The following is a 19,952-nucleotide window of genomic DNA, read 5'->3' on the forward strand; positions in this document are numbered from 1 at the left end:
TTTTTAAGAGGATTATTATATGTATATATATACTAAACTGATTGAAAATGGTATTATCACCTATGCGCAACCACTGTTATCTTCGATACCGTCCTCATCGGGCACGTCCCATGCTCTGGGAACAAGGGCCACAGGGACGAGCCATGTGCTTGCGAGGATAACGCCCCTGCCCTCATTCTGGGCTTTGATCACCGCAAATTCGAGACCGACATAGGCGGCAATGTAGCCGAGGAAGGGGACGATCGCTGGTACCACTAGTCCAACCGAGCCCAGAAACCCGAGAAATGCTGAAGAGACGTCCTGCGCAGATGCGATCCTCGCGAGCGCCTCCTGTGGGATAAAGATCTCGTAGCCCCACCAGTACCTATTGTGGATCAATCGGAGGTACGTTCGTCAGGAAGGTGATACCGTTTATGTCGGTAGCAATGTGTGCAATAATAGACAGAATCAAAAGGAAGAACACGTACGCCTGACTGGACACGGTGTCCTTGGAGGGATGAAAACGCACGACCGTCCGTTTGGTTGTAGTCGTCTCCGTCTTATCTGTAACCTCCACCGTTATCTCTTCCTCCTTGACAGCCCGCTTTGAGCTCCTCCCCTTTGCGACCGCCAGAGTCGCCGCTGCTGCCGAGGTTGCCGCCGCTGCCGCAATTGTCGTTGCGGCCACTACAGTCGTCCCTTTCGGTTTAGGGTCCTTTTTGTCGTTGATGTTGCCGGCCCTCTCCTTGCCTTTGAAGAGTCCCTGGATTTTCGGGCTCCGTACTCGGTCCTGCTGTTCCTCTTCAGAGTCCAGGTCGATACCCTCATCGATATCCCAGCCGCCTGCCCTGGAGGAAGGCTCGGGCATAGCCCTCAAGATCTCGATCACGCCAGCCAGGGCTTCCGGTTTTTGGAGCGCTTTGATGGCAGCCTTGTTTCTGTGGGCATGAGACGAATGGTCGACGCCTGTGAGGATGTCGCGGACTCTATGGGCGACAGATTCTTGGTATTCTTGCGTGAGGACGGGTGCGGATCTTGTCCAGAAGCCCATGTTGTGTTTTAGTCAAGGTCGAAAATAAAAAAAAATCGAGGTTGAGAAGGCGTTGCCGAGATGTGTGGTGAAGAATAAGAGGAAGAAAAGGAAGGTGACGAAAGAATGAAAAAAAAAAGGGCACTGAAGTCATTAGCATGGGGGGGATGTGATCTGATCACACATAGACTATTCAAGCACCCCTTTTTTTTTGCGGCTGTCAGTTGACCAGCCAATGCCTGGGACATAAAAATGCGTTCAGGGCACAACGGAGACAGGGGGGCCCCAAAACCCTAATTTTTTTATTTAGCTCAAACCCTACTTCCCCAGTCCCTCCTCGATCATTTGTCGCCAACTCTTCGGTTCAAGGCGTCCCTTGATCGAACCACGTAGGGAGAGCCATCATTGCCGCTAAACCCATCTTCATGACACTCAATTTCCTTTAGGCAATGGATTGAGGAAAAGCACAGCAACCTCTGGCAATCGACTACATTCGTCATGAACAGGTAACATGCTGTTCTAGACTCTTTTTGTCGCCTGAATTCCCGGTTAGCACTAAAATGGAGAGGGAAGTGGCTGCGCCCAAGATAGAGACGATGTGAGCCCAGGACCACTGCAGTCCTTCTCAGCAATCTCATTTTTGGTCTTTTGGTGCACTGCCACAAATGAAATGAAGGCCAAGCTTGTGAGCACCAAAAACGGAACACGAGAGTTCCACACAGCGATGGCAGATCAAGAGGGATGGCGAATCCTAATGAAAGGGTTCATTCGTTTTCTTCATCCGCTCTTCTTCATGTTTCCGCAGCCAACCCTCCAACACACTGCGCACACTCGAATTGTATACATGTCTCGTCTGAGTAGACCTATCCACAACAAGCATACCAGTCGTGTTGGTCCTCCTTCGACCGCTCCAACACCACTGCCCTTGACCATCCCCGAGATCCTCGAGCACATCCTCTCATTCTTGAGCGACCATAAACGGTTCCATGTGTCAAGGCCCGTCTGCAAGCTGTGGTACATCACCTCCCGTCGACTCGGCGCCTCGCCGTCCCTGTGTCTAAAATGGAGCTGCGACCTTCCTGAACTAGAACTCGCCCGCATTCTCAAAGCCCTCCCTTCTGCATGTTACCTGTATGTCTGGGCTGGTGGCGACGGTAGCGCCAGTGCATGGTCGCCATTGATGGAGCTACTACAAAAACAAAAGGACGGGAACGAAACGATCCAGTTGAACCAAATCGAGATTCAAGGCAGCTCTTTCTACGTATCCCAGATTGTACCCTTGCTATCACTACTACCTTCCGTCACGACTCTACGACTCGTCAAGACTGGAATGCGTACATGGTCCATGCTCCACGAACTTTTGGAAAACTGCCCTTGCCTGGAAGAGTTCCATCTCTGCCCCGGAGAGGACACCCCCTTTCCACGCAGTCCTGCGCTGCCTTCATCCGAACTGCCGACCTTGAAGCGAATGCGAACCCTGGTCCTCCAGGACCTTGTCCTCATTTCTGGATCCCTCGAAAAGCTGGTCGATGCCTGCCCCCGACTACAGGGGCTGAAGGTTGTAAGGGCACGCACAGTATCAACGGGATCGAAACAGTACGATCGATCGATTTTTTTCCAACGCCTTGCCACAGCGTGTCCACAACTGCGACGACTCCACTTTTCGATCAAAGGTCGACGGTACACTGAACGTGATCTCTGGACGCTCTTTCACAAGGAATTCCCTGCGATCAAAGAGTGGTCGTTTGTGGATAGCGAGATGGTTCGGCCACAAGACAATGGAACTCATTCGTCATTAGCTCTCTGGTTGGAAAGATGGTGCGGGATCGAGAGGACGCCATCTCGGTTGACCGACCGATCGGAGCCTTTCCTAGCATTACATGAAAAGCTACAGGAGAGTGAACAACCAAAGCTCAATCCACTATTACATAGAAACCAAGTGACATGGCTTGAGCTTACAGGACCTCGGACACTTTGCCTGATTCGAGACGGGGCAACGGCTTTGCAGAGTTACCTTTGCCAATCTCCGCATTTATTACACTTAATCGTACCCAATATGGCGATCTTTATCGAGGATCTGGATGTGAACGACATGATTCCTGAGTACTCTCAGCGCTACCTCCACAGCAAGATCGAGTCGGCAAGACAGCGAAGACAACGAGTTCCATCCCACACCTTTTCATCCACATACCCATGTGTGGCCATCTCGGCTCCGTTAGCATCGATATGCAGCAACAAACGGATCTGGGCTTGTCGGCACCTCCAGACGCTCCATATCGGTGTTGCACCACTCGGCCCCGGGGATGGTGGAGACACAGGCCCTTTGATCCTGTTTGGGTATCTCGGCCGAGTGGCCCCACATCTTCGAGACCTATTCATCCGTCGATGGGGCATCAACCTCGCTAGCAAGGGAGCGCTTTGTTTGTTGACACGACTGCGACATCTGGAGAAACTTGTCATCGATTGCGACCGTCTCCATAAATTCGAACTAAAGGACTTGGAATGGATAAGACGGTACCCGAGACTTGACCTCGCAGTGCTATTCAGAAATTCATCGCCCCATCGTCAGCCCGGGTGCCTCTCAAAGGAGTGGCCAAGTTCTTTTAAAAGAATATTTTTTCCCAGGAAACCCCCCCAAAAGGAATTGAGTCGTCATCAGCAGAAGAAGCAACTGTATCAGCAACAACAGAAGCAACAGAACGACGGTATGGATGTGATTGATATGGGTTGCGTAGGGCGGGAGATTGATTTGAGAAACTGGAAAAAGGAACGTGATTATGAGATCGAGTGGGGAGAGTCATGCTGGCCCTGCTTGGATTCCTTCGAGGTCCGATATGGCGAGCAAAGCGCATGGTTAAATGATGATAAAAAGCCCGCCTTCCAGTCCTTACGATCGGATGCACATATCCAATTTGTCTGCAGAACATTCGAGTCGACATGATATATGAAATAAAACTGTCAATCACGGCCCCAGTCAATTAGGATTTGGTACGAAAGCGGCGCGTTCCAAAAAAAATTACCAGAACTCTACAGGTTCAAAATAGCAAAAGAAATTCATGGGGGGTGTCCGGGACTCGAACCCGGGCCCCTTTGACCCGAACAAAGGATTATACCCCTTAACCAACACCCCCAAATTATTAATTTTTCGGCCGTTTTATCAGTATTAGTACGTAAAAAATTCGTAATAACAGTCACAATTGCGGAAATCACGTGATTTCCCCCTGTTGGAAATATGAGGCACGTGATGCATGAACCAGAAGCTCACCTTGTCGTACCGAGAGCAATGAGGTACAAGCATATTGCAATAAGGTCTCTATAATTCTATTTACTCATCATCTATATACTTTACGGCAACCATCAATCAGTATAAAACCGGAGTGCTTTCTCACCTCCTAAATAAATAGTTCTTTCCATACATAAATTCCTCCCTACTACAGTCCCTTCCTAAAAGATACTCACCTCAATGTTCCTATGGCTGCTTCCCCTCTTTATTGGGTTAGCATCTTCTCTCTTATCCTCTTTGCCCTCTATTTCCTTGATTGTCTATCCTATGCCAGCCTTGACGCGAGCGCAGGCCGCTCGCCGGCCTCAACCTCCCAAGCCCGATGCCTCTGTTACCTCCGAAATATCAATCACTACGCCCCTCAAGTTCCGAAGTTACAACATGGTGGTCCGAACCTGGTTCCTTCTCTTTTGGCTGTTATGGCCATCAAATGTGCCCTCTGCCGCTGCCGCGATCTCCTTATCGAACTTTTTCAAGCCATCTCCTGTACCAGTGCCAACCTCAGCCCCATCCTACTGGAGTCTATTCTCGCGTCTCCTTTCTCTCTTTCATTCATCCTCTATGCCGTCCTTATTTATGAGCGACACTATTACAATCTCTCTTTTCTTCTGCACTCTTTGCTTCTTATTTTTCTTGCTTGGTCGTTTCTTTCCCTCCTTGGCCCCACGCACAACCAATATCCTCCAGTTTCAGTCGACTTCTCCTTCACCCGTTTCTTCGCTGACTTGGTCGGCCGCGGACCTCGACGAGATCTGTTGGCCTCAGTTTGCGGTTGAGGACGAGATCCCCTTTTCTGAATTTATCCGACGATTTGAGCGTATTTTTGAACACGAACAAATCCATCCCTCTTTGAAATTCGCCTGCTTTCGTCGATGCCTCACTCGCATCAACAGGACGTTATTAGAAAACTCTCACGCGCTCGACATCCGTGACTTTGACATCGCTGTTTCCTGCCTCCGTCCCCTTCTCACTGTCTCCACCGAACGACGCGTCGCTCACATCCAATCTCAGTACGCTGCCATTCAACAAACACGCGATCAGTCACTTCAAGATTATTTTAACTCGTTCATGAAGCTCAACACTACTCACCCACTCGAACCTTCCCTCTCCCTCGAGCTTTTCTACAAACACCTCGCTAAACCCTGCCAAACCCACGCAGCCGTCCTATACGCTATCGCGATCTCAAACGGCGCCGACGTTTCGAAGTTTTACACTGATCTTGAAAATTTCCTTCGCGTATCCCCGATTCCAAAGCAATTATTCCCTAACCCGTCCCCTACGTCGTCAACACCTCCCCCATTTCCACCCTGCAGCCACTGCCAAGGCAGGCATCCATCTGACCGTTGTTACCAAAAATACCCCGATCTTCGACCCAATTATCGTCCCAGGGAAGTCGTATCGAACTTGACCGCCGGCCTACCTCGAAAACTCCCCACATTTTTTATTGAACTCCACAATCACCGCGCACAAACCCTCGTCGACACAGGCGCGTCAATCTCCTGCATCTCCGCCGACTTCTGCTCCAAAGCCTTGCTCGCACCATCTGTCAACCGCCGCAATACCACCCCTGTTAGCAATGCTGATGGCACTATCGTCCAGACGCTGGGCACTATCACTATTATTGTCAACAACCTCCCATTCACTTTCCACGTTCTCCCTGGATGCAATTACTCCCTACTTCTTGGATGGGATATTATCGACACTCTTGACGCCACAATCTCCAGGGCTGGAATATCCTTCCCGTGTAAAACCATTCTCAGCAGCAACAACAGTCTCGCACTTCCCCTGCCCCCTCCATCTCAAGGCACTCACTTTATCCCCTTCACCACTTTTACCACATCACCACACTCCCGCCTTCACAAAGTGCAATCCGTCGTTCCCTTTACCATTACACACCGCATCACTCAACTTATTCAAGAAAACAGAGATATCTTTGCTCGCAACCCAAAAGCCCCACCTTGCACCCATTTAACCCAATTCACCATTGATACCGGTACTGCACCTCCGACGCAGGAATTCGGGCGACGTCCTAGCCCTGAAGAAAAGAAAATTATTGACGAACACGTTAACGAAATGCTTGCCAACGGGATTATCAAACCGACCCGTTCACCATGGTGCTCTCCCGTCATCATCGCTGATAAAAAGAATGGTGAAAAGCGATTTTGCGTAGATTACAGAAAAGTGAATGCCGTTACAACTCAGGATGCCTACCCCGTCCCTCGCATGGACATGATCCTCAATGCCCTTGGCGGCTCGGTTGTCTTCTCCACCCTCGACATGGCCTCCGCCTACTGGCAAATCCCAATCGATCCCTCCACTGCCAAGAAACTAGCATTTACCACCTACAGCGGCCTTTATGAATGGACAGTCATGCCCTTCGGACCCACTACTGCCCCTGCCACTCTCCAGCGTACCCTCAACTCCGTTTTTACTCACCTTCTTTACAAAATCGTGGTTGTTTATTTCGACGATATTATTGTTTTCTCGCCCTCAATTGATCAGCACCTTCTTGACCTTCAGCAAGTTTTTGATGTCTTACGGGAATCCGGTTTCTCACTCAAACGCTCCAAGTGCACATTTTGTTCCTCCTCCATCAGTGTTTTGGGATTCCTTGTCTCCCCACAAGGTATCCAGGCTGACCCGGCGAAAACACAGCCCATTGACTCGTACCCCACACCCCAATCAGTTAAGGATATTCAGAGTTTCTTAGGCATGTGCGGTGTTTATCGTTCTTTTATTCCACGTTTTTCCGTTATTGCGAACCCCCTTTTTGCCCTCACAAAGAAAGACACCCCATTCCTTTGGACCCCGGAGACAGAAGAAGCGTTCCGCACCCTCAAATCGTGTTTAATTACCCCTCCTGTCCTTGCACACCCCGATCTCACTCGACCCTTTGAAATCTACAGTGATGCTGCTTGCACACAAGGCGTTGGCGTTGTCCTTTGTCAACGCGATGATAATGGGCACACACACCCTGTTGCATATGCAAGTCGTTCCCTGTCCCCACCAGAAAAGAATTACAGTATTAGAGAATTGGAGGCACTCGCATTCATTTGGGCTTTGCGCAAAAAATTCCGTCATTTTGTTTTGGGTACTCACTTCCACATATATACCGATCACAGTTCCCTCCAGTTCATACCTAACAGCAGAGACTTGGGTGGCCGGATTGGTCGTTGGGCTTTGTTCCTTGAGCGTTTCCAGTACACAGTTCACTATATCCCCGGTTCCCAAAATCGTGTCGCCGATGCCCTCTCTCGTCACCCTTTACCACACATCAACGCCATTTCTCTACCCAGTATTGTTTTCCCCCCACACGTTACCCCAATCAAGGACGACGACCATCTTATTGCTCAACAACAACTCGATCCTTTCTGCTCTCGTATCATTGACGACCTTGCGGAGCGCCCCACCTATCGTCTCATCCGAGGCATCCTCCACCATATCTCCTTCGCAGCCCACAACCCAGAACGCGTTACTTTCCAGATCGTTGCACCCCCTATTTTTCATCCTTTTATTCACTTTCAAGCACACGACATCCCTCTCAGTGGACACCAAGGACACGCAAAGACTCGCCATAGGTTCTATCCCAATATTGGTGGCCAACAATCAATGCTGACGTCCAGAAATACATACGAGAATGCCAGACCTGTCAATCCTTCAAGTCAGGCCGCCAGCACTCCAACATTCTCCACCCTACGACCTCGAACGTGGCCTTTGCCCGAATCGCCCTCGACTATTGTGGACCCCTTCCTACTACCCCCACTGGGCGCCAGCACGTTTTAGTTGTGCAAGACATGTTCACTCGATACGTGAATCTTTACCCAATGCGTAGTACAGGCGCTCGTGAACTTTTTGACACACTCACCTCGCAATACTTCCCTCAGCATGGCATCCCGATGGAAATGGTCTCTGACAATGGCGCCCCTTTCAGTGCCGGCGACTATCACCACCTGGTTCAGCTCCTCAACATTACTCCGCGCTATGCACCCGCCTACAATCCTAAATCGAACGGTCTCGTCGAACGTTTTATGGCTTCCCTCCGCAACATGATCGTCTCATTTCTTGACACCAATCACACCCTATGGGACGCCCACCTCAATCAGTTCGCTTTTGCATACAACACATCCTTCCATCGCCAGATTCAGGAGACGCCTTTCTTTTTGGCCCACGGACGAGACCCTCGACATCCTATCCATGCCATTGACTCCTTCGACCTCGAGCGCCTTCTCGCTCAGAGTCCCAACCAGAGATCCATTTACTTCCAGCAACTATACAAAGCGCACAATTTCGCCGTGTCCATCCAAGAGGTTGCTGCGCCCACTGATTCCACATCTGAGCCCTGGCCCATTGGTCTTGCAGTATGGCTTTATACCCCTCCTGTATCCACTCGCGCCACCAACACATCCACCCCGACATACGGTAAATTCAAGAAGCCTTGGACTGGTCCCTGTCGCATCACTGCTATCCGTGCCCACAATAGCCGCGACCTCGTCACTGCGAACAACATGCGCCACGTCAACATCCATACATCTCGGCTGAAAAAGTTCTTTGGTCCAACCGGATCCACTACTGCACCCTCATCCGCCCCAGCTTTGGACCCGGCGTCAGTCCCTTTGCCTTCCCCCGGGGAAGGTGATGATAGCCTTTAAAAAAAAAAAAAAAAAAAACCCCCTTTTTCTCATTATTCTTTATCTTTTATTATTTCTTATTCATTATTTTTGTTTTCTTTACTTTTTGTTTTTCTACTATTTTTCCCTCTTTTTATTATTATCCCTTATTTATTATATCCATGATGTTGCCACCAACACCATCTACTTCTGGAACGTGTCCGTGCCGTATACCGTGTCTAAGATCCGCTGGACCTGCTCAACCAACTGCCCCGGGCTGGTCGCCAGAGCGCGCGCTTCGGCGCGCAGCGACGCCTCCTGATGTATTACGCGTTGGTATAGCCATCTGTGATACTTCTTCTGCTCCTCAGGTATACGCCCCTGCATTAATATCTCCTCAAGCTCCATCAACCTATCGCAGACCAGGCGGTGTCGTCCAGAAATACTCTCCGACAACATATCCGACGAAGGAAGCCCGGATGGCGTGGACCGCCGCTTGGGCCGCCTTGGATAAGGCCTACTACTCCGCCGCGACCGAAAGCGGGGGCGCTCGGGCCCTGCGCTCAGCAACAAAGGCGAAGGAGGACCCTCCTGCCCAACATCGATCAGCTCGCCGCTGCTGTCGGATGACGACAAGGATATCAGTTGCCCCTCATCGATCGACCCGCCGCCGCTGTCGGATAACGACGAGGAAAGCAGCTGCGTAGGCGCTTGCGAAAAAGACTGCTCGTCGATTGCCACCTTCCCTGACGATGACGAGGGGAGCAGCTGTGTAGGTGCTTGCGAAGACGACTGTTCATCGATTTCCGCCTTCACCGTCGACGACGACCGAGCAGAAGAGACTGACTTCAGATTCATTGGAGGTGGCGACCGCATACGGGTTATAGTATCAGGGAGTTGACGTTGACGACGACCCCCAGGATTTCCGGAAGAGGAAGGCTGTGAAGAAGGCGTGGTATTGGAATCACGAAGTTGACGGCGACGACGCCCCCCAGGATTTTCGGAAGAGGAAGGCTGCGAGGAAGACATGGTATTGGAGTCAGAGTACGGTTGAAGTGAAGTAAGAGAAAGACGTTTTCGCACGACCAGCAATGACATGAAGATTCAGGATGAACCATGGGATTTACCAAGACAGAGAACGAAGTGATCACGACATCTGGCAAGAACCAATCAAGAGTCGCGACCAATCAGCATCCGCCAAATCAACATAACATGTAGTCCATACGGAAAGGAACAGAATGGAGAAACGAAGGAAAAAGGCAACAGGAACGAGACCAGTCGTTGGACGCGAGAGGCCATGGATCTGCGTAAACCCGTCATGAAACCGACCGTTGGAGCCTTTGGTCCCTTGGCCCTGTTTGAGGAGGAGGCTGTTGGAAATATGAGGCACGTGATGCATGAACCAGAAGCTCACCTTGTCGTACCGAGAGCAATGAGGTACAAGCATATTGCAATAAGGTCTCTATAATTCTATTTACTCATCATCTATATACTTTACGGCAACCATCAATCAGTATAAAACCGGAGTGCTTTCTCACCTCCTAAATAAATAGTTCTTTCCATACATAAATTCCTCCCTACTACAGTCCCTTCCTAAAAGATACTCACCTCAATGTTCCTATGGCTGCTTCCCCTCTTTATTGGGTTAGCATCTTCTCTCTTATCCTCTTTGCCCTCTATTTCCTTGATTGTCTATCCTATGCCAGCCTTGACGCGAGCGCAGGCCGCTCGCCGGCCTCAACCTCCCAAGCCCGATGCCTCTGTTACCTCCGAAATATCAATCACTACGCCCCTCAAGTTCCGAAGTTACAACACCCCTCTGGCCGCTGGTCCCTGGCCCCAAGTTATCTTGGGGCCAACCCTAATTAACTGCTACTACAAGATTTATTTTAGCCCACCTGCTAAATCCGCATTCATTGCAGCGGCGATTGAGGCAGCGGTCAGGTCGGCTCTACTCAGTACAGCTGGATCCATGCTACGAGGATGTGGGTAGGCTAGTGTAATGACTCCTCAGCAGGGGTAAAGAAGGAGGAGTAGTAGTAGTGGGACAGTGAGGAGGAATGGCAAGAGCAAGCAGATGTGAGTTAGTGCACCCTGCGGTGGACAAGTGTGCAGTGGGGCAGCATCAGCGGTCAATTAGAGGGGGTTGGCAAATAATGCATGGTAACCCGGGTTGTCAAATAGATAACTTGCTCTCAGTGCGCTTCACGTCCCAGGCGGGCATCGAGAGATTGGTAGAAGAGGGCACTACCTCTCTCTTTGTCGGTAATGGACACGCTCGTTTGGGTCGCCTTGGTGCCGAACGACCACAATGGAACACGAAGCATGTCTGTAAACTGGCGGGCTTGCCTTCTCAGACAAGCTCCCTCGATCTATCGGACTTAGTGGAACTGAAGGCTATTTACATTGATATACCCAATCCTAACAGTGCTTTGAAAAAAGGTTACTTGCAGTTTTTTTTTCGTGCCTTCACTCCATGGTATACTTTGTCTTTCGAAGGGTCGTCCTAGTGGAATACAGAGACAACTGTCGGGGCTACAGAACGAAGTACAATGCGCAAAAAAAAGTTCACATGTTTTTTACAAAATTCGTCTTTTTTTTTTTTTATAATAACTTGTCTCCCGAGTCAATTAACTCTGCGAATCTATCAGACTAACTAGCAACGGTCCACCACAATTGTCATGATTTTGCGTTCGTACATTCGATTACTCCTGAACCTCAGAGAACAACACCATTGCCAGTCGATAGAACCTGTCGCGGCCCCAGCCAGAGCACCTAGCCCAGATAAGGATGTCCCCCAGGAACCAATGTCCCCTAGTTAGGGGTGTCGTGTTAGACACCCCTTGTCTCACCGTGTCGGTATTATTATCATGGATGCCTAGTTTATTCCGTCTGTATAAAAGGAGGCACTACATACCCTAGTAGAGCCTCATCTAGCAACTTGACGTAACCCACACGCATCTTGAATAAATACAATAACATATCCGAACCCCCTCGTGCCCTTGTCCCTGTTGTTGATCGAAGGATCACTCTGCTTAGCCCAGCCTGAGGTCTCGACGGAACCTTAGTAGTCTTTGTCCAATAAACATCTACTCAACCACGCACCCAGACTTGAACCTATTGTAGGAATGCAGTGTTGTAGTAATAGTCAATCGACGGTTGGGAGTGTAAAGTGCAGAGAACGGAACCATTGAGGTTGCGGTTCTTATATGTAAAAAAAAAAAAAGTCCACATGGACATTGCTGCATATTCAGCCAAGTCCAGTTTACTTTATTACTATATAAATGAAAGTATTTTCACAGATGATTTCGCTACTGCATGGGACCCCAAGCCCGAAGTGAGGCAGCCAGTGGAGGACTCCATGAGCGTCCCCATCGATGACTTGGACAGCCTTGAAGAGATGCCCTTGGATGTCTTTGAGAACCGCGATGGTAATCCCATGGATGATATCGATGGTGGTTCGGTGACTTTGACGAGTTACCCGAGAGTGGTTTGGGGGGGTTTGGGGGGGTTTGGAGACTATTTTACACGTCTAATAAATCTAACAAATAAACATATCTCTTGATGCAAAATCTTTCTTGATGCAAAATTTCGAATAGTTAGCTCTCTCCTTTGCTTCGCCCAAAAATAACCTTCCTCCCAAAATAAATTTCCTCCCCTTCATCCTTGCATATTCATTGCCTGACCCTTATCACTCAAAGCCATTCCCTCTCTCTTCTCTCAACTACTACTACTACATCCCTCTTAGAATGACTATGAATACCGATAACATGTATACAACGTGCGACCAAGTGTATGTGAAGTGTGCCGTTATTACTTTTTACATCGACATTGGTACCCATGCTGATTTGACACGAATTTATTGAGTCTATAGTCCTGCTGCTGGACCTGTACGAACGCCTCGAACATGCATATGCGGCCAAACTGGCCACTTCAGCATCACCTTCAGGAGCTGCCCTGAGAATCCCAAGAACACACCCGAAAGGTATGTTCTTTTTTTTTTTTTTATGGGGTGGACTTACAGACAGTCTGACAGTCTGAACTAACCGCTGATGTACTTCTCACCAGACGTGCTAGCTGATTTCCGCTTATGCCGCCCAGTGCGCTCGCGAAATGCAGCAGCGGCATGAGCGTGATAATCGCCAGCTGGACGAACCGGCGTATGCGGATCCAGCGTCTGCCCCTGCTCCAGGACCTCTCCAAGCACCTCGAACATGCATATGCGGCCAAATCGGCCACTTTAGAACCACATCCAAGGACTGCCCTGAGAACCCCAAGAACACGCTCGAAAGGCAGGTTTTTTTTTTTTTTAAGGAGTAGAATTACAGACAGTCTGAATTAACCGCTAATGTGCTCCTCACCAGGCGTGTTGCGCTAATTTCTGGTTATGCCACCCAGTGCGCCAATGAAAGGCAGCAGGGGCATGAGCGTGCTGATTGCCAGCTGGATGAACTGGAGCATGCGGATCCGGAGCCTGCCCCTGCTCCAGGACCCTCCAAGCACCTCGGACATGTAAATGTGGTCAACTTGGCCACTTTAGAACCACATCCAAGGACTGCCCTGAGAATCCCAAGAACACGCTCGAAAGGCAGGTTTTTTTTTTTTTTTTTTATGGAATGGGCTTACGGACAGTCTGAACTAATACTTCTCACCAGGCGTGCTATGCTCATCTCCGCCTATGCCGCCCAGTGCGCCCGTGAAAGGCAGCAGCAGCATGAGTGTGCTGACCGCCATCTGGACGAACTGGAGCATACGGATCCGGCGCCTGTCCCTGCTGCCGGACCTCTCCAAGCGTCTCGAACATGCAGATGCGGCCAAAGTGGCCACTCCAGAACCACTTTCAAGGACTGTCCAATGAATCCCAGCAACACGCCCGAAGGTATTTTTTTTTTTTTTTTTTTATTATTTTATTTTTATGGGGTGGACTTACAGATCAGTCTAAACTAACCATTGATGTACTTCTCACCAGGCGCGCTGAATTAATTGCTGACTACAATCGCCGGGATCGCGCATTAGATCCAGACGTGTTACCCCTTGCACGGCGGCCTTTCCCTGAAGCTTTGGTGTCAGGCGTTGATGTCGAGAACAACCGCCACTATCTTGGTCAGACAGTAAAATGCAGATATTGTAAGGCCAAGATGTGGGTGCAGGAGCGGTGCAAAAGCACTTCCAAGAAAAGTCCTGTGGTGTAGTAAATGAGAATCAGTTGGTTGTTCTTGCAAAGTTAATATTGGATCACGGGGAAGAGCACCGCCCCCAGAATAAAAGAATAAACGGTCTGGTACCTGAACCAGAGTCTTCTTTCCACCAAAATCATTTGTATTACACATTGTATTCGTCCAGATTGTCCGGATAACACCGCATCAACGACAGGTACTGACTACCACCGTCAGTAACCCATGCAACGAGATACAATCAACAGGGAATGCCGATCCTGATCATTCGCCACCTTTGCGCCGTCAATCGCTCTTATTTGGACATTGTACTTGCCCCGCAGCGCTTCCCCGATTACCGATCGTCTCATTGAGCATCCGTCATCGGCCCACCCTCGTGAAACGGCATTATAAAGGTACAACGGAGGCTTGATCAGCAACTATTGGCATACAACGACTCCAGAGGGGTGGACTTCATTGTCACGACTCCTCACCTCATCGGACATCACAATATGCGAACTCCTTGCAACTACCCCAGTCATTCCCAAAGGAATATAGTCCTAGCTCGCACCATTTAGCTAAACAGATCCCCATATTTATTCCTTTCCATTTACGTCTAGTCTATTTTACCTTTGTGTTCTTACATTCCGATCTAAAGGAGGACCCTGCACCACGAACCAGTAAGTGACCCAAGCATAGCCTTGCCGAAGTCCTATTCGCGTGGTAACTCCCGTTGTAAATAGAACTAATGGTAGAAGTTATAGAACCCGTTAGTAGACCCCCTACACCGCAGTGGTCGAGTTCCAGAAGCGTGGTTTGCCACACGCACATATACTGTTGATCTTGGAAGACCAATACAAGCCCCAGACCACGGATGACTACGACAGCATTGTCTCTGCTGGACTGCCGGATTCCGTCACCGAGCCATTGCTCCATGGAACTGTGGTAACATCGATGATCCATGGCCCGTGCCAATCCCGCTGCTTGCGGGAGACTGCGAGGAGCCCTCTCGAGGAGCGACCTTCGACGTGCAACAAGGGCTATCCCCACGCGTTCTCGAACGAAACGACTAAGAATGAGAAGGGCTAGCCTCATTATCGTCGAAGACAGGGCCCAACGTATGACCAGCTTCGGCGCACAGTCGACAATCGATGGGTAGTGCCGTATAACAAATGGCTTTGTACCAAATACGACGCTCGCATTAATGTAGAGATCTGCACATCCATGTCGACCGTGAGGTATCTCTACAAATATGTAACCAAGGGCCCTGATAGAGCCAACATGGCTGTTGCTCTTGATAATGACGATGCTCCAGAAGAGATGAATGAAATCAAAGAATTCCGCGATTCCAGATACGTATCTCCCTGTGAGGCCCTCTGGAGGATATTCTCCTTCCCACTCCACGGTCATGCACCAAACATCGTGCGATTGCAGGTTCATGTCGAGTGAGAGAGAGATGTGGCTCCACACACCACACCGATTAGGTATTTATTTGTATTAAATGTAATAGTGAGCTGGTGGTACACTTGTTAAACTAAATATACAGTGAACTCTGGTGAAATATGCGACATCGAGGATGGACACAATATCGTTTTTAATGACCGTGCGACTCCAGCGGCGATACTGGCGGAAAGTGACTTTGACGCCAACCTCATGGGGTGGTTCAGGCTGAATAGTGAGGACCTGGAGGCCCGACAGTACCTGTATTCCGAGATCCCCAAGCATTACACATGGAACCAGCGCACTCGCCGCTGGAGTGCCAGACGACGAGGGCCCTCGAATACCATCGGCCGACTGCATTACGCGGTCCCAAGCTTTGCGAGCAGCGTGGATCGTGATCGTTACTGTTTGCGTCTTTTGCTCCTGCATGTCAGAGGAGCGACCAGCTTCCAACATCTCCGCGCGAATCCAGACACTGGCGTGCCTTATACCACTTACTGGGACGCCACCAATGCCCGCGGATTGCTGGAAGATGGCTCTGAATGGCACCGGTGTCTTCAGGAGGCTGCAGTTCACCAAAGTCCTGCGGCCTTACGCCATCTTTTTGCCATGGTTCTACACCTATGCAACCCATCCAATCCCCTCGAATTATGGGAAGCGTTCGCTGATGAGCTATCTCAGGATTTTCTGTACATTGCTGGAGATCGTCCGAATGCTGAAGAGGATGCCAGGAGCACTGCACTGTTCCACGTCAACGAGACTTTGAAGGGAGCTGAGACCAGTCTGGCGGTCTATGAAGGGATGCCTCGAGATTTTCGTAACATCATCAATCGCCAACCCAGCAGTGACGAACTTGGACAGCATGCAGAGCTCGACACTGAGACACTTGCAGCTAAGGCAGCTCATGACTTTGATCTCTGCAACGACGATCAAAAAGCACTGTACGCTGCAATCACAGCAGCGCTGCATAACATGGACGAAGATGCGGCAAAGTTGTTCTTTATTGATGGGCCAGGAGGAACGGGAAAGTCTTTTTTGTACAACACTTTGATTGCCCACATCAGAGGAAGACGCGAGAAGGACGTGATCGTAGTTGCCTCATCTGGAATCGCTGCTCAGGTCTTGACAGGATGTCGCACAGCCCATTCGACTTTCAAAATCCCCCCGCCCCCCAGATCCTAGAAAACTCAACGTGCAATATTTCTGTAGAGTCAGGACTGGTAAGAAGGATCCGAGAAGCAGAAGCCATCTTTTGGGACGAGGCGCCGATGCACCACCGGCATATCTTTGAAGCAGTCGATACCGCATTCCGTGACATCATGCAAAAACCGACCATCCCTTTGGTGGCAAAGTCGTTGTGTTTGAAGGAGACTTTCGTCAAGTCTTGCCTGTGGTGCCTCGAGGAACCCCGGCCAGGTCGAGGATGTCTGTCTCAAGAATTCTCGAAAAATCTGGCCGCACGTACAGACATTGTCCCTTAGAGAGAACATGCGAACAAAGGGAGACCCGCTCAACCAGTCTTTCGCAAAATGGCTGCTCGACATTGGCAATGGCACGGAGCCAACAGTGGATTCAGAAATATACCATGATTTGGTTAGGATTCCAGACCAATTTGTCTTCAACCCACCCGACCCCGTCACCATTGACAACCCTTCCGAAAAGCAGTTCATCAGGGAGATTTACCCCGATATTGAGACCACTCCCTTGCAGCCAGCTCTTTTGGAAGGTCGAGCTATACTGACGACACTAAATGCTGATGTTGACAGAGTTAATGCTATGGCAACCCAGATGCTTTTTAGTGGGGGTCAAGGTGAGGAACAGGTTTACCACAGCCAGGACAAAGTAGTGGATGATGTCAACGGTGCCGCGTATCCTGTGGAGTATCTGCGTTCTCTCAATCCTCCAGGTATGCCTCCCACGAGTTGTTGTTGAAGGTGGCCAGCCTATCATTCTTCTTCGAAACATGGACGGGAAATCCGGCCTCTGTAATGGTACCCGTCTGATTGTTCGAGCACTCCATCGGAGATATATCAGTGCCGAGATTCTTAACGGTGACTTCAGGAGACGAACGGTGCTTATTCCACGCATACCCCTTACGACCTTGGACGACGGATCTACGCCAATCAAGTTCACAAGGCGCCAGTTTCCTGTCAAGCCTGCGTTTGCCATGACCATTAACAAGGCGCAAGGACAAACACTTGACCATGTTGGTGTGTATCTTCCTCAGCACGTCTTTGGTGCTGGGCAATTGTACGTCGGCTTCTCGCGTTGCAAACACCGAGACAACCTCAAGGTTCTGGTCAAGAATGGTGCCATAGATGGAATGGAGGGCGTTTACACGCGAAATATCGTTTGTGGAAATCTGCTGAACGTCCAATAAAGCTTTTTTCTTTTTTTTTTTTTTTTTTCGTAAAAGCGCTATTTTAGTTTTTTGCCTCGGACCCGTGGTACTAGTTACTATATAAATCCATTACCTCTGAAATTTAATTTCGGGTTGATTAATAAATATCTTGTAGATGTGGTGTGTGGAGCCACATCTCTTTCTCACTTATTTTTGATCCTCATATATATCAATATATTTCAGATGTAAAGTAACCATCGACTGGGAACGGGAACATGGGGTCACTGCTGTGAGTAAACGCGCCCGGGGACGCAACTGTGATAGAGAGTACAGACGTAGCAGCAATGAATTTTATAGGATCTCTATCCTGAAGCAACGATAAGCACCCGATGTGAAAGAGATCAACGACGCGCCGCGGATGAACGAGTGCAGGGGCAATATCTGGGACAGCTGGGACTCGATGTGATGGAGCGATTGGGGGGATGTATATTTCTTAAAATCTCAGAGGACAGGCTACGTAGGGAGCAGGGGCCATCGGTTCACCGCTCATGCGGTCGTTGATTATGTTACATGGATCCGTTGCGACATAGTCGGAGCGGGCATCTCGCTGTTTGTTTTTTGCCCCACCTGCAGGTTTTCTTCAGACCATAGTTAATAAATCCCATGTCTTTGAGGGTTCTCGTTTAAAAAAAAAAAAAAAAGGAAACACAGCTAACTACCCGTTCACGATTGTGGCCCACTTACTCGGCAATGATTCTTTATTGAATCGATCACGCGAAACCATGGTTGTGAGACTCAAAAAACAAACGACTCCACTTTGCTTTCTCCAACGCGGAATTAAATGGGCCTGCATTTCTTTTTTCTCTTTCATTCTTTCATTCAATCCTTCCTTCCTTCCTCCCCTTCCTTCCTCCCCTTCCTTCAAACCTACGTCCACCACTAAAGTCCTCCTTCCCCATGAACTCTTCTTTTAGACGGCGCCTCCCCGTTTCTGAATCTTGCTCACGCCTCTCAAGAACCTTCGCTCCTCAACCTCCTCTGCTTTCAGCTTGGCCATCAACTCACAAAGCGCCCTCGTGTAATCGTACCGATTATGGCTCCTGCACCACGCCATCAGCAGCTCTGGATCTGTTCCTTGCGCCTGTGGCTTCGCCCTTACCTCCGCCTGCATCCTCTCCCGTTCCACGTTCGGACTAGCATCAGCATTTGCATCAAAGTCGATCGCCGGTTTCGTATGCTTGTCGAAGGGTTGTGCCTCGACCGCGATCAACGCCTGCTTGACCTGCTCAATCTTTTCGAGGATCACGTTCAACCAACGATACGGGTCTTCGCGTTGATCCTGCTCTTGATCTTGAGTTTGGTCCTGAACTTGGCCCTGACCCTGACCCTGGTCCTGACTCTGTTCTTCGTCACAGGCCTGCTTCTCAGAAGATGCCGAAATGGCCAAGGAGGATATCGACGAAGTGAGCCTTGAGAGTGTCTTTTCGATCCTGATAAGTGCCTCGACGGTGGGTTCGACTTGCGGAATGCTTGTACGTCCTTCGTTTTCTAGGATCGTTCCACAATGCGGATTTGAAGTCTCGTCGCTCATCGGCCACGGTCCGCCTTCTTCTTTTGCACGGTCGTCGCCGTCGTCGTCGTCTCTCTCGATAGTGCTTGCGGTGACCGACGACAGAATTGCTTCGTTTGAGGATTCAAACGTCGTAGTATTGTACAGCTCGGCTTGGTTGTGCATGGTAAGAGATTGTTGCGAGATACAAAAAAATAAAAAATAAAAAATAAAGAAAGAAAAAGAGACAGTACGTGTCGAGCTACATTGATCATCACTGGTATCTGGTGATCAAAAGCGCCCCCTCACAGATATCAACTTACGCGACCGCAAAAAGACTAACGCGTTCATAATGTTTATTGCTTTATAACGGACAAAACAAAACAAACCTGAGCGTTTGTGCATCTAGACTGCACCTCAACAACAGATAATACCTGCTCACATTAAAGGGCCGTGAACAAGAAGCGGTATGGGACGTATTACGGTTCAAAAAGGATTTTCCCCAGACGATACAAATACAATTAAAAATGCGATTGGTAAAGGTGGAGCCAGACTACAGGATAATCAAGA

General features: G+C 49.5%; 6 protein-coding genes and 1 non-coding gene across 7 annotated transcripts; 1 reads left to right on the forward strand and 6 right to left on the reverse strand.

The window, feature by feature from the left end:
• Window positions 1-32: 32 nt before the first annotated feature.
• On the reverse strand, window positions 33-1,124 carry BC939DRAFT_491324 (uncharacterized protein). The gene is made up of 2 exons (XM_051559485.1): window positions 468-1,124; window positions 33-364 (listed from the first exon to the last, which is right to left on the reverse strand). Exons 1-2 carry the CDS (start codon window positions 1,028-1,030, stop codon window positions 61-63), a joined length of 867 nt encoding a protein of 288 aa, XP_051414259.1. The 5' UTR covers window positions 1,031-1,124; the 3' UTR covers window positions 33-60.
• A 600-nt stretch (window positions 1,125-1,724) lies between these two features.
• Window positions 1,725-3,950, forward strand: BC939DRAFT_491325 (uncharacterized protein; the record flags this gene model as incomplete). Its single annotated transcript, XM_051559486.1, has 1 exon — window positions 1,725-3,950. Exon 1 carries the CDS (start codon window positions 1,734-1,736, stop codon window positions 3,948-3,950), a length of 2,217 nt encoding a protein of 738 aa, XP_051414260.1. The 5' UTR covers window positions 1,725-1,733.
• Window positions 3,951-4,068: 118 nt separating this feature from the next.
• Window positions 4,069-4,139, reverse strand: BC939DRAFT_t71. The gene has a single exon. It is a non-coding gene; the product is annotated as a tRNA-Pro (tRNA).
• Window positions 4,140-8,993: 4,854 nt separating this feature from the next.
• Window positions 8,994-10,422, reverse strand: BC939DRAFT_445157 (uncharacterized protein). The gene has a single exon (XM_051554774.1). It carries the CDS (start codon window positions 9,995-9,997, stop codon window positions 9,104-9,106), a length of 894 nt encoding a protein of 297 aa, XP_051414261.1. The 5' UTR covers window positions 9,998-10,422; the 3' UTR covers window positions 8,994-9,103.
• Window positions 10,423-13,047: 2,625 nt separating this feature from the next.
• On the reverse strand, window positions 13,048-13,664 carry BC939DRAFT_445161 (uncharacterized protein). The gene is made up of 3 exons (XM_051554775.1): window positions 13,555-13,664; window positions 13,264-13,487; window positions 13,048-13,191 (listed from the first exon to the last, which is right to left on the reverse strand). The coding sequence occupies exons 1-2, from the start codon at window positions 13,649-13,651 to the stop codon at window positions 13,285-13,287; spliced, it is 300 nt and encodes a 99-aa protein (XP_051414262.1). The 5' UTR covers window positions 13,652-13,664; the 3' UTR covers window positions 13,048-13,191; window positions 13,264-13,284.
• Window positions 13,665-14,738: 1,074 nt separating this feature from the next.
• On the reverse strand, window positions 14,739-15,495 carry BC939DRAFT_513331 (uncharacterized protein; the record flags this gene model as incomplete). Its single annotated transcript, XM_051561116.1, has 1 exon — window positions 14,739-15,495. A coding segment is annotated over one exon (754 nt), but the record flags the coding sequence as incomplete, so codon positions are not given.
• A 3,148-nt stretch (window positions 15,496-18,643) lies between these two features.
• Window positions 18,644-19,568, reverse strand: BC939DRAFT_527186 (uncharacterized protein; the record flags this gene model as incomplete). Its single annotated transcript, XM_051561403.1, has 1 exon — window positions 18,644-19,568. The coding sequence occupies one exon, from the start codon at window positions 19,566-19,568 to the stop codon at window positions 18,804-18,806; it is 765 nt and encodes a 254-aa protein (XP_051414264.1). The 3' UTR covers window positions 18,644-18,803.
• Window positions 19,569-19,952: the final 384 nt, after the last annotated feature.

The sequence above is a fragment of the Gamsiella multidivaricata genome (assembly GCF_025024155.1).
Source record: "Gamsiella multidivaricata strain RSA 2152 chromosome Unknown BC939scaffold_18, whole genome shotgun sequence".
In the NCBI taxonomy this organism is placed as follows: Eukaryota; Fungi; Mortierellomycota; class Mortierellomycetes; order Mortierellales; family Mortierellaceae; genus Gamsiella; species Gamsiella multidivaricata.

What these genes read in the sequence shown, in the direction of transcription:
- BC939DRAFT_491324 (XM_051559485.1), bottom strand. Translation starts at nt 1,030, where the DNA reads ATGGGCTTCTGGACAAGATCCGCACCCGTCCTCACGCAAGAATACCAA. An exon ending in GACACCGTGTCCAGTCAGGC is followed by an intron (nt 365 to 467) that starts GTACGTGTTCTT and finishes GATCCACAATAG; the next exon opens with GTACTGGTGGGGCTACGAGA.
- BC939DRAFT_445157 (XM_051554774.1), bottom strand. Translation starts at nt 9,997, where the DNA reads ATGTCATTGCTGGTCGTGCGAAAACGTCTTTCTCTTACTTCACTTCAA.
- BC939DRAFT_445161 (XM_051554775.1), bottom strand. Translation starts at nt 13,651, where the DNA reads ATGCTCCAGTTCGTCCAGATGGCGGTCAGCACACTCATGCTGCTGCTG. An exon ending in CGGAGATGAGCATAGCACGC is followed by an intron (nt 13,488 to 13,554) that starts CTGGTGAGAAGT and finishes AAAAAAACCTGC; the next exon opens with CTTTCGAGCGTGTTCTTGGG.